The 12,500-nt window shown below is 46.6% G+C and overlaps 1 protein-coding gene and 1 long non-coding RNA gene across 2 annotated transcripts; both read right to left on the reverse strand.

The window, feature by feature from the left end:
• Positions 1-22: 22 nt before the first annotated feature.
• Positions 23-6,906, reverse strand: LOC138977167 (collagen alpha-2(XI) chain-like). Its single transcript, XM_070350076.1, has 6 exons — positions 6,583-6,906; positions 6,117-6,519; positions 4,794-6,078; positions 4,015-4,102; positions 2,785-2,880; positions 23-193 (listed from the first exon to the last, which is right to left on the reverse strand). Exons 1-6 carry the CDS (start codon positions 6,904-6,906, stop codon positions 23-25), a joined length of 2,367 nt encoding a protein of 788 aa, XP_070206177.1.
• A 9-nt stretch (positions 6,907-6,915) lies between these two features.
• LOC138977403 (uncharacterized) lies at positions 6,916-10,923 on the reverse strand. Its single transcript, XR_011459261.1, has 3 exons — positions 10,853-10,923; positions 10,070-10,216; positions 6,916-7,045 (listed from the first exon to the last, which is right to left on the reverse strand). It is a non-coding gene; the product is annotated as an uncharacterized lncRNA (long non-coding RNA).
• Positions 10,924-12,500: the final 1,577 nt, after the last annotated feature.

A 12,500-nucleotide genomic window follows, 5' to 3' on the forward strand; every position in this document is an offset into this window, starting at 1 on the left:
AAAAAATACGAAATAGCTTCTTTCAAACGGCCAACTTACAATCATTGGCGACGGTCTGGTAGATGCCAGCGAATGCACAGAATCTGCCCACATTTGGGTTGCCTTCTACGAACGTTCCCCTGGCGTCGTCAGCCATGTGTCCATCCACAGCGCTCAGTTTGTTCTCAGGCAGCGCGGTGGTCACTGTGCTTCCCTGTTGTTCACAGAAAGGATACGATTGTTGAGACAATTACGGCGATATTGTCCCATGAAAATGTATTTCCTTTGTGTATATATTTTATATACTGTTAGTTGCGACATTGACGGTTACATCCATGTCTTATAGCAGGTGGTACGTATTAAGAGTCCAGAAATTATTGTTTTGGAAACATCAAATTGAGCGTTTTCCAATGGCGTTTTACTATAAGACTCTCAATGTGCCGTAACACGCTTTTTTGATGTGATACTAATATTGTTAATTGGAAGACAAAGTAGAATGCTTCAAGAGGGAATTCTGGGTAGAGACATTCTTTTAGTGAAATGACTTCGGTGCGCTCCGGTGATTGGTCAATGCTTTTCGTTGTTAAAAGTGCCAAACATTATGTCGGTCGTGCTGGATGTCAGTGCAGTGCTATTTAATTTTGCTTTCCAAAATTCAAAGTGAACGGTGGTAGACCAGCGGCAGTCATCAAGTTAAGCAGTAACTGCTAGTGAGAAGAAAGACACACCATGGATGCCATAGAGCGAAGAGTGTAAAGGAAATCACGAATAACATTGACAGGCAAAGTTGATAGTGATAGCCTCCACGCTTTGAGAGCGCTAACCAGAGATAGTAGAGTGACGTAGAGAAGTGTATTGCACGTTCTGTGAATTCAGCTCACTGACCGAGAGAGTTGACTTTGTACATCGCAACGAAAGTATAGTTACACTTAACCACTGTCCAGCGACAGGGAGGGGTTGTCACGGGAATCGACCGGGAGAAAGGAAGCCCGAGTAAAGCACTTAACAGGTAAATGGAATAAGCATTTGAATATCGTTAAGGTTTATCGCATAAGTCGAATCGACTAACGCTGTAACTTTAAACATAGCAGACAGATATCTAAGACAAGATGTCCGCTATTTATGTTGTGCAGTGCGTCGTGTAACCGGTCATAAAGGAAAATAGCGGCCAGATGATGAATGAAGGATCTGAGGAGCCGCCGGAATATTACGCCTTTAGACTCGCATAGCTGAGATTCGACGGGATTTCTAGAAGCTAGTGCACGGTTATTTTTTGTCCGTAGAGTTGGACCATAGTGGTCACAGGGCGATAGAAACTGAGTAGACCGAGGTCACCAGTAGCAGGAATTAGTAGTAAAATACATTTCCTAGTGAACAGCAATAGAAGCTGTGTAATTCTGCGTATGACCAGAATTAAAATATGTCTACAATATCTTAATTACTTAAGAGATAAGGAATATTTAGTAGACAGAGCAGACGGTGTTTTAAGTCTGCCGTAGTAGAAACTATAACTGGTTTTTACATTTAGTCAAGTTTTGACTAAATGTTTTAACGTAGAGGGGGGAATCGAGACGAGGGTCGTGGTGTATGTGCGTGTGTGTGTGTGTCTGTGTGTGTGTGTGTAGAGCGATTCAGACTAAACTACTGGACCGATCTTTATGAAATTTGACATGAGAGTTCCTGGGTATGAAATCCCCGAACGTTTTTTTCATTTTTTTGATAAATGTCTTTGATGACGTCATATCCGGCTTTTCGTAAAAGTTGAGGCGGCAATGTCACGTCCTCATTTTTCAACCAAATTGGTTGAAATTTTGGTCAAGTAATCTTCGATGAAGCCCGGACTTTGGTATTGCATTTCAGCTTGGTGGCTTAAAAATTAATTAATGACTTTGGTCATTAAAAATCTGAAAATTGTAAAAAAAAATAACAATTTATAAAACGATCCAAATTTACGTTCATCTTATTCTCCATCATTTTCTGATTCCAAAAACATATAAATATGTTATATTTGGATTAAAAACAAGCTCTGAAAATTAAATATATAAAAATTATTATCAAAATTAAATTGTCGAAATCAATTTAAAAACACTTTCATCTTATTCCTTGTCGGTTCCTGATTCCAAAAACATATAGATATGATATGTTTGGATTAAAAACACGCTCAGAAAGTTAAAACAAAGAGAGGTACAGAAAAGCGTGCTATCCTTCTTAGCGCAACTACTACCCCGCTCTTCTTGTCAATTTCACTGCCTTTGCCATGAGCGGTGGACTGACGATGCTACGAGTATACGGTCTTGCTGAAAAATGGCATTGCGTTCAGTTTCATTCTGTGAGTTCGACAGCTACTTGACTAAATGTTGTATTTTCGCCTTACGCGACTTGTTGTTGACTACACACGAGCCGTGAGTAGATACCTGTAAACTAGATATCGTGTGCCTGTGAGTACACGGACTGGTTGTGTAGTTTTATACCTAAGTAAAGGGTAGAGAGTTTTGTCATTGCAATTATGTACGAGATTGTCATCTCGAGTGTTTTTTGCCTACCAAAACTGTGAGTACTGGAGTTTTGAGTACCTAACATTTATGTTCATGATTGTGTGTATTTGTGTGTATGTTGTCATAGCTGATTAATACAGTGGAGGGAACCTAAATTCGGAGTTGTGTTTGGTTTCTGTATGACAGCATATTAGCTCATTTGCATTCATTCACAAAGAGAAGGGACAAAGGCAGATGCAGAGACACAGCCAGGTAAAAAAAAAAAAAAAAAAAAAGGGGGGGGGGGTATACAGGAAGAAAGAAGACTCACGTTTCTGTCAGCAAGTTGCGCAGCAAGAGAATCAAAGGTGGCTCCATCAGGGGAAGGTATGACATAGCACTTCCCTCTTGACCTGATCACCGTCATCTGCACAACAAGACACACACAAGACACACGCAATTTGTGTCAAGCCGGCAAGGGAAAAACTCTCCTGCCATACTATGTCTGTCTGTCAGATTATATGTCTGTTTGTCTGTCTATCTGTCTCCCTCGCCCTCTCTCTATCTCTCTCTGTCTCTGCCTAACTGTCTCCCTCCCTTCTCCCTCTCTCTCCCCCTATTTTTCTTCCTGTCTGTCTGTCTGTTTGTCTGTCTGTCTGTCTGTCTGTCTGTCTCTCTGTCTCTGTGTCTCTGTCTCTGTCTCTGTCTCTCTCTCTCTCTCTCTCTCTCTCTCTCTCTCTCTCTCTCTCTCTTAGATCAGGACTAGCTGTAAGAAAGGTCCTACGGACCTAATGCTATCTTTCCTGTAATAAAGTTCAAGTTCAAGTTCAAGTTCTCTCTCTCGTCACTTCCCAGGGCCGGACTACCGGGGGGGGGGGGGGGGGGGGTTATGGGGGTTGCGCAACCCCCCCCCCTATCCTGAACATGTACCTTACTTATTTAAAACATTTTTTATTATTGCTTATTTTATGCCGTTTCATGCAAGGAGCGACCATTTTCTTATCTCAGAATATGACCTACCCATCAGCTTCAGGGGGCTTCGCCCCCTGACCCCCAGACAGAGGCGGACGAGGGGGGGGGGGGGAGGGTTTCTAGGGTTTCCGGACCCACCTTATAAATATAAAAATATAAAAATATAAAAATATTGAATGAGGTATGCATTTCTTTATTTTACATTGAGTTTCAATTTGGGGGGTTATAATCAGTGACAAAATCTGCTGCCTGAAACTGGTAATGATCATCATCAGAATGCACCAGATTGCACCATTTTGCATCCTTTTTTTCAAAATTTTCAGGGGGGGCATGCCCCCGGACCCCCCTAGCAAGCTAGGCGCTTCGCGCCTTCACACCCATATCTTCACAATATACTTTTGACCCCCCCCCCCCCATAAAATGAACTGATCCGCCCCTGCCGCCAGGGGGGATATCCCCCTGGACCACCTCTAGCAACACCCCCCCTCCTCTTAGCCTAGTCCGGCCCTGCTTCCCGTGGGCTTTATTTTTTAAAGGGGCTTTTTTTTTTTTTTTAAAGGTACACGTATAATTATGCAAATTTACTCACAGGGGCAGGCCCGCTGAAGTCGTAGAGAACAGAGCAACGAGTCAGTCCCTGTGCTGTAAGATTCTGTCCCTCGGTGGCCACGATCACTCTGTCACACAGCAAGTTATAAAGCACGTGAGCTTTACAGCTATCTTTCTTTTGTATTTTTAGGCTAGGTCAGACCAAGTTAGGTCCCTATCAATTAAGGAAAAAATTCATGCTAAAAGCCTAGACAGATGTGTCCTGACTTGCAAAATGGCATGACAGAGAAAGGAGGAACCAAAATCTCTCCACCCACAATAACAGACAAACAGGAAAGCAAAGAAAGAAACAAACAAAGCAAACAAAGCAATTAAACTAAAACAAGACGGTCGACTTGTGTATTGGAACTGAAGAAGCAACTGCAGAAATAAAATAATAAATAAAGAATGGAAGAAAAGAAGGAAGGAGGCAACAAACGAAGGAAGGAAAGAACGAAGAAAAGAAGGAAGGAAGAATGGTACCTTTTGCATTTAGAAAAGTTGGCGGAAGGGAGAGAAGGTGCTGGTAACACAGAAACACAGAAGTGAGCATGCAGGTGCAACACTTGACACTATTCATACTTTCACACCAAACAGCCAGCCAGCTAGCCCCATAATCAGCCCCCCCTCCTCCTCCCCACATACACACACACACACACACACACACACACACACACACACACACACACACACACATTAATTTTATACTTTTCTCCATAAAGCGCTCCCCACCCCCACCCCATACATATCAAACACCCCAAAGATATAAGCAGGACATACTTGCTGTCATTCTGAGAAGAGAAACCCCTCTGGTGAACGTCATCGCCTTCAATGGTTTGATTCCACAGCGACCACTGGGCGTCAGGGCTGTCCCGGTCAGGTGGGGGTCCATGGTGACCATGTCGTGGACCACCTGGACCGCGGTGAGGACCACCTCGACCAAACGGACCTTCTGGGCCGTGATGATACCCGTTTGGGCCGCGGTGGGGTCCGCCTTGGCCGCGTTGGGGTCCGTCTTGGTCGCGTTGGGGTCCGTCTGAGCCGCGATGGGGTCCATTTGGGCCGCGGTGGGGTCCGTCTGAGCCGCGATTGGGTCCGTCTGGTCCGCGGCGGGGTCCGTCTGGGCCTCGATGGGGTCCGTCTGGGCCACGATGGGGTCCGTCTTGGCTGCGGTGGGGTCCGCCTGGGCCGCGGTGGGGTCCGCCTTGGCCGCGTTGGGGTCCGTCTTGGTCGCGTTGTGGTCCGGGTGGGCCGCGATGGGGTCCATTTGGGCCGCGGTGGGGTCCGTCTGAGCCGTGATTAGGTCCGCCTGGGCCGCGGCGGGGTCCGTCTGGGCCTCGATGGGGTCCGTCTGGGCCACGATGGGGTCCGTCTAAGCCACGATTGGGTCCGTCTGGGCCGCGGCGGGGTCCACCTCGACCGCGTTGGGGTCCGCCTGGGCCGCGGTGGGGTCCGTCTGGGCCGCGGCGGGGTCTGTCTTGGCCGTGATGGGGTCCGACTGGGCCGCGGTGGGGTCCGTCTGAGCCACGAATTGGTCCGCCTGGGCCGCGGCGGGGTCCGTCTGGGCCGCGGTGGGGACCCTCTGGGCCGCGGTGGGGTCCGACTGGGCCGCGGTGGGGTCCGGCTGGGCCACGGTGGGATCCGTCTGGGCCGCGGTGGGGTCCGTCTGAGCCACGGTGGGGTCCGTCTGGGCCACGGTGGGGTCCGTCTGGGCCGCGGTGGGGTGCGTCTGGGCCACGGTGGCGTCCGTCTGGGCCGCGGTGGGGTCCGTCTTGGCCGGGGTTGGGTCCGTCTAGGTCGCGGTTGGGTCCGACTGGGCCGCGGTGGGGTCCGTCTGAGCCACGAATTGGTCCGCCTGGGCCGCGGCGGGGTCCGTCTGGGCCGCGGTGGGGACCCTCTGGGCCGCGGTGGGGTCCGACTGGGCCGCGGTGGGGTCCGTCTGGGCCACGGTGGGGTCCGTCTGGGCCACGGTGGGGTCCGTCTGGGCCGCGGTGGGGTCCGTCTGGGCCACGGTGGGGTCCGTCTGGGCCGCGGTGGGGTCCGTCTGAGCCGCGATTGGGTCCGTCTAGGTCGCGGTTGGGTCCGTCTGGGCCGCGATTGGGCCTGTCTGAGCCGTCGAGATGTCCACCTCGACCGCGATGGGGCTCGTCTTGACCGCGTTGGGGTCCGTCTTCACCGCGTTGGGGTCCGTCTTGGTCGTGGGGAGGTCCGTCTTGACCGCGATGGGGCCAGTCTGGGCCGTGGTTGGGTCCGTCTTGTCTGCGGTGGGGTCCGTCTTGTCCGCGGTGGGGCCCGCCTGGGCCGCGGTGGGGTCCGGCTGGGCCACGGTGGGGTCCGGCTGGGCCACGGTGGGGTCCGTCTGGGCCGCGGTGGGGTCCGTCTGGGCCACGGTGGGGTCCGTCTGGGCCACGGTGGGGTCCGTCTGGGCCGCGGTGGGGTCCGTCTGGGCCACGGTGGGGTCCGTCTGGGCCGCGGTAGGGTCCGTCTTGGCCGGGGTTGGGTCTGTCTAGGTCGCGGTTGGGTCCGTCTGGGCCGCGATTGGGCCAGTCTGAGCCGTCGAGATGTCCACCTCGACCGCGATGGGGCTCGTCTTGACCGCGTTGGGGTCCGTCTTGGTCGCGGGGAGGTCCGTCTTGACCGCGATGGGGTCCGTCTGGGCCGTGGTTGGGTCCGTCTTGTCCGCGGTGGGGTCCGTCTTGACCGCGGTGGGGCCCGCCTGGGCCGCGGTGGGGTCCGTCTGGGCCGCGATGGGGCCCGTTTGAGCCGTCGAGATGTCCACCTCGACCGCGTTGGGGTCCGTCTTCACCGCGTGTTGGTCCGTCTTGCCCGCGATGGGGTCCCTCTTGGTTGAAATGGGGTTCATCTCGGCCGCTGTGGGGCACGTCGGTGTCATTTTGACGGTCTCCTGGTTCATCGGAGCCATGCTTGGGCTCGCCTGGGCTGGGGTGGGGCCCAAGTCTATGTTTATCCGCACCACCTCTTTGGCCGCCAGGGTGACCGCCGTGACTGCCGTGACCGCCCTTTTCTCCCTGCTGGAAAAATGTAAACAAAGAGAGAGAGAAAGAGAGTGTGTGAGAGAGAGTAAGATAGAGAGAGTGAGAGGGAGAAACGGACAGACAGACAGACAGACAGACAGACAGACAGACAGACAGAGAAAGGAGCGAGAGAAAGAGAGAGAGAGAGAGAGAAAGCGACAGAGAGAAGAGAGAGAGAGAGAGAGAGAGAGAGAGAGAGAGAGAGAGAGAGAGAGAGAGAGAGAGAGACAGAGACAGAGAAACATACAATGAGAAAGATTAGACTTCAAACTATAACGACTGAGAAATAAAACCTGACAGGCAGTCACACACACAATACATACCATAAAGACAGACAGGCAGTCACACACACAATACATACCATAAAGACAGACAGACAGTCACACACACAATACATACCATAAAGACAGACAGGCAGTCACACACACAATACATACCATAAAGACAGACAGACAGTCACACACACAGTACATACCATAAAGACAGACAGACAGTCACACACACAATACATACCATAAAGACAGACAGACAGTCACACATACAATACATACCATAAGGACAGACAGGCAGTCACACACACAATACATACCGTAAAGACAGACAGACAGTCACACACACAATACATACCATAAAGACAGACAGACAGTCACACACACAATACATACCATAAAGACAGACAGACAGACAGTCACACACACAATACATACCATAATGACAGACAGGCAGTCACACATACAATACATACCATAAAGACAGGAAGGCAGTCACACACACAATACATACCATAAAGACAGACAGACAGACAGTCACACACACAATACATACCATAAAGACAGACAGGCAGTCACACATACAATACATACCATAAAGACAGACAGGCAGTCACACACACAATATATACCATAAAGACAGACAGACAGTCACACATACAATACATACCATCAAGACAGACAGGCAGTCACACACACAATACGTACCATAAAGACAGACAGACAGTCACACACACAATACATACCATAAAGACAGACAGACAGTCACACATACAATACATACCATAAAGACAGACAGACAGTCACACATACAATACATACCATAAGGACAGACAGGCAGTCACACACACAATACATACCGTAAAGACAGACAGACAGTCACACACACAATACATACCATAAAGACAGACAGACAGACAGACAGTCACACACACAATACATACCATAAAGACAGACAGGCAGTCTCACATACAATACATACCATAAAGACAGAAAGGCAGTCACACACACAATACATACCATAAAGACAGACAGACAGTCACACATACAATACATACCATAAAGACAGACAGACAGTCACACACACAATACATACCATAAAGACAGACAGGCAGTCACACACACAATACATACCATAAAGACAGACAGACAGTCACACATACAATACATACCATAAAGACAGATAGGCAGTCACACACACAATACATACCATAAAGACAGACAGGCAGTCACACACACAATACATACCATAAAGACAGACAGACAGACAGTCACACACACAATACATACCATAAAGACAGATAGACAGTCACACATACAATACATACCATAAAGACAGACAGACAGACAGTCACACACACAATACATACCATAAAGACAGACAGGCAGTCACACATACAATACATACAATAAAGACAGACAGGCAGTCACACACACAATACATACCATAAAGACAGACAGGCAGTCACACATACAATACATACCATAAAGACAGACAGGCAGTCACACATACAATACATACCATAAAGACAGACAGGCAGTCACACACACAATACATACCATAAAGACAGACAGACAGTCACACACACAATACATACCATAAAGACAGACAGGCAGTCACACATACAATACATACCATAAAGACAGACAGACAGTCACACACACAATACATACCATAAAGACAGACATGCAGTCACACACACAATACATACCATAAAGACAGACAGACAGTCACACATACAATACATACCATAAAGACAGACAGGCAGTCACACACACAATACATACCATAAAGACAGACAGACAGTCACACACACAATACATACCATAAAGACAGACAGGCAGTCACACACACAATACATACCATAAAGACAGACAGACAGTCACACACACAATACATACCATAAAGACAGACAGGCAGTCACACACACAATACATACCATAAAGACAGACAGACAGTCACACATACAATACATACCATAAAGACAGACAGGCAGTCACACACACAATACATACCATAAAGACAGACAGACAGTCACACACACAATACATACCATAAAGACAGACAGGCAGTCACACACACAATACATACCATAAAGACAGACAGACAGTCACACACACAATACATACCATAAAGACAGACAGACAGTCACACACACAATACATACCATAAAGACAGACAGACAGTCACACACACAATACATACCATAAAGACAGACAGACAGTCACACATACAATACATACCATAAGGACAGACAGGCAGTCACACACACAATACATACCATAAAGACAGACAGACAGTCACACATACAATACATACCATAAAGACAGACAGACAGTCACACACACAATACATACCATAAAGACAGACAGGCAGTCACACATACAATACATACCATAAAGACAGACAGACAGTCACACACACAATACATACCATAAAGACAGTCACACACACAATACATACCATAAAGACAGACAGACAGTCACACATACAATACATACCATAAAGACAGTCACACACACAATTTATACCATAAAGACAGACAGGCAGTCACACATACAATACATACCATAAAGACAGACAGACAGTCACACACACAATACATACCATAAAGACAGACAGACAGTCACACGCACAATACATACCATAAAGACAGACAGGCAGCTACACACACACAAACGGACATGCATACCGTACAGACAGACAGGTGGGCAGCCGCACACACAAACGGACATACATACAGACACATACCTTCGCGTCAGTAGCAAAGACAGCGAGAGCGGTCGCCAGTGCCAGACAAAGTAAAACCTTCATCGTCAAAGATCAAGCCTTCACGTCAACATCTCCTGAAAAGTTCCACCAGATCTTGTGGTGATTTCCTTCTGAACTATTTTCCCCCTGCAATTCATTTAATGTACATATATTTATCATATATATGTGATCTTGCCTCTGTGTTTTTGTGATTATGTAATACATTTGTTTATTCCATAACCAGGGTAGACTAGTGCCTCTTTTGTGCGAGGGTCAGATGTAAAAAAAGAAAAATCACTGCTTATTCTATTACCCTCGTTAAATAAAATTATCATTGTCATTTTCGTTGTCATTGTCATTGTCATCGTCATCGTCATTGTCATTCAGATCGAAATCCGACACAAATTGACTACTCACGTTTCATAATCAAGATTCAAACATTGCAAAAAGTAATTTTGTGGAACTTTATGTTACAAACAAAATAAAACATTCACTAGATCTAGAAATTACGGTCTTTTAAAGTAGACTAACACAATACACAAGCGACAATCAACAATGACAGGTTTTTCTTAGAGGTTAAACTGCTTCTTGAAAGATGACAAGATTTGGATAACATTTGACAAAAAATGACAAAATTTTTACATTTACAGATAAGTGATCACCATTCATTATTATTTGTTCGTTGTGTTTCCAGTTCGTCCACTTAAAAAAAAACACACGTTAGGTCGACGTTCGAGATAATGATTTTTTTTCTTTCTATAATTAAACGTTCACTAAACTTACCTTTCTTGTTCAGATGGGAGCAAACGATGAGGGCTGTTTTAACCAGTATTCGTAGAAGACTCCCTTTATATACAGTTCAATTTACAGCGGAGACTTATTGGCTTGGGTATATCACAGATGAAGTCTTTTCGATTACGTTTTTGTCGCTAAAGGAAGGTGAAACCGTTGTATAACACGCGAACTTGGTCCCACTTTAAACTAGGACATTAAGAGGGGGGGTCAAAATTGGATGTCTAATTCCAAAGTCGTGTCAATACCACATAGATTTACACCCAAACTGTGAAAATACATTACACCCTGAGAAGGGGATGAAGAAGATCAGCTGTATTTCCATTGTCCTCTGGGAGCAGGGTGGAGGTACTTCCGGTTTTCCAAGGTGAAGTAGGGGAAAGGCCTCTAATGTGCACCCGCATGTAAAATGGACTACCTCAGTTCTGAGTAAATCATATAATTATATGCATGCAAGGGCGATGAGAAACCATTTCACACGCCACAGCTACCCTCTGCGGATAACTTGTATTCACAGTTCAGAGACATCCTGCTTGCTGCCGCGCGGGCAGAGAAAATGTTCCCTCTTTATCTTCACCGCGCTGGCAGCAAAACCCCTCACGCGGAGGTGTTTTCAGACAGGCCAGACACAGGTTGTCCCGGAGGTGTTCATGTGAAGCACGAACACCAAAACCGTTTGTCTTTTACACTTCTGGCAGTGTTTTTGGGCTGAGAAATACCCAACCAGATCAAATGCATTACTTTGTTGGTCAGCTAAATCTTTTATCAGTATAAAATTATGTGTTTGCCCTGCCATTCCCACGCGAACCAGGTTTAGTAAGAAAATATCTAAGGATGGATGTTTCGGGTATTTAGGAACACCTTCAATAAGTATAAGAAGAGAGTAGTAAAAAGAGTAGCATCAGTCATACATGAAGAGCCTCCAATCTTCATCAATCTAAGACAACCATCTGGTTCGCTCAAACGTTCAACAGCACATCAAACAGTATTCTTCACTTAAATCTTGTTTATTCCGTTTATTTCGTTTCTGTACTTCATTAGGTTATTTGGCATAATGATATGCTTCGATTATTATTCTCATCGAACTGATGGAAGCAACTCTTATGTTTCTTTGAATAAATCAAACTAGAATATTGAATTTTATCATGTTCTGTTTGTTGTAGTGAAGTGGGCTTTTCCGCAGTTGTTTGTGATGGCCTCTTCGCCGGTCCAGATTACCAGCATAGGCGAATAATATGAACCAGTTGTCAACATTTCTGATTTTAATTTTAAAGGCACAGTACGCCTCCCGTAAACCATCACAGATACTGTCAGGCTTTTACACACAGTACAAACATCCTTCTATTTGAACGCTCACCAAACGGGAACATCCTAGGTGCCCTACGTAAAGAGCGAGCAATTTTTAAAGAATTAATTTTGCGGATTGTCTCAGTAGACAATCGGACCGTGGTGCCTTTTGGCGCTAGACCTAACTTTTAAAATCTAAATAATAAATTGACAGCTTGTTACACAAACATTCTTAAATCATAAAAGAATTCTTTTTTCATCAAGACAAGATCAGTACAAATCGAAGTTTTGAAAGTTTGAAAAAAGAAAAGCCCGGAAGCAGGGTCGCGCAAGGTCGTGGTTCTCGTAGCAG

This window comes from Littorina saxatilis, linkage group LG9 (genome assembly GCF_037325665.1).
Source record: "Littorina saxatilis isolate snail1 linkage group LG9, US_GU_Lsax_2.0, whole genome shotgun sequence".
NCBI classification, from domain to species: Eukaryota; Metazoa; Mollusca; class Gastropoda; order Littorinimorpha; family Littorinidae; genus Littorina; species Littorina saxatilis.

Coding starts and splice junctions, on each gene's coding strand:
- LOC138977167 (XM_070350076.1), bottom strand. CDS start 6,906: ATGACACCGACGTGCCCCACAGCGGCCGAGATGAACCCCATTTCAACC. Junction 6,520..6,582: donor CGAGCCCCATCGCGGTCGAG/GTGGACATCTCG, acceptor ACCGCGACCTAG/ACAGACCCAACCCCGGCCAA. Junction 2,881..4,014: donor ACTTCAGCGGGCCTGCCCCT/GTGAGTAAATTT, acceptor CTTGTTGTGCAG/ATGACGGTGATCAGGTCAAG.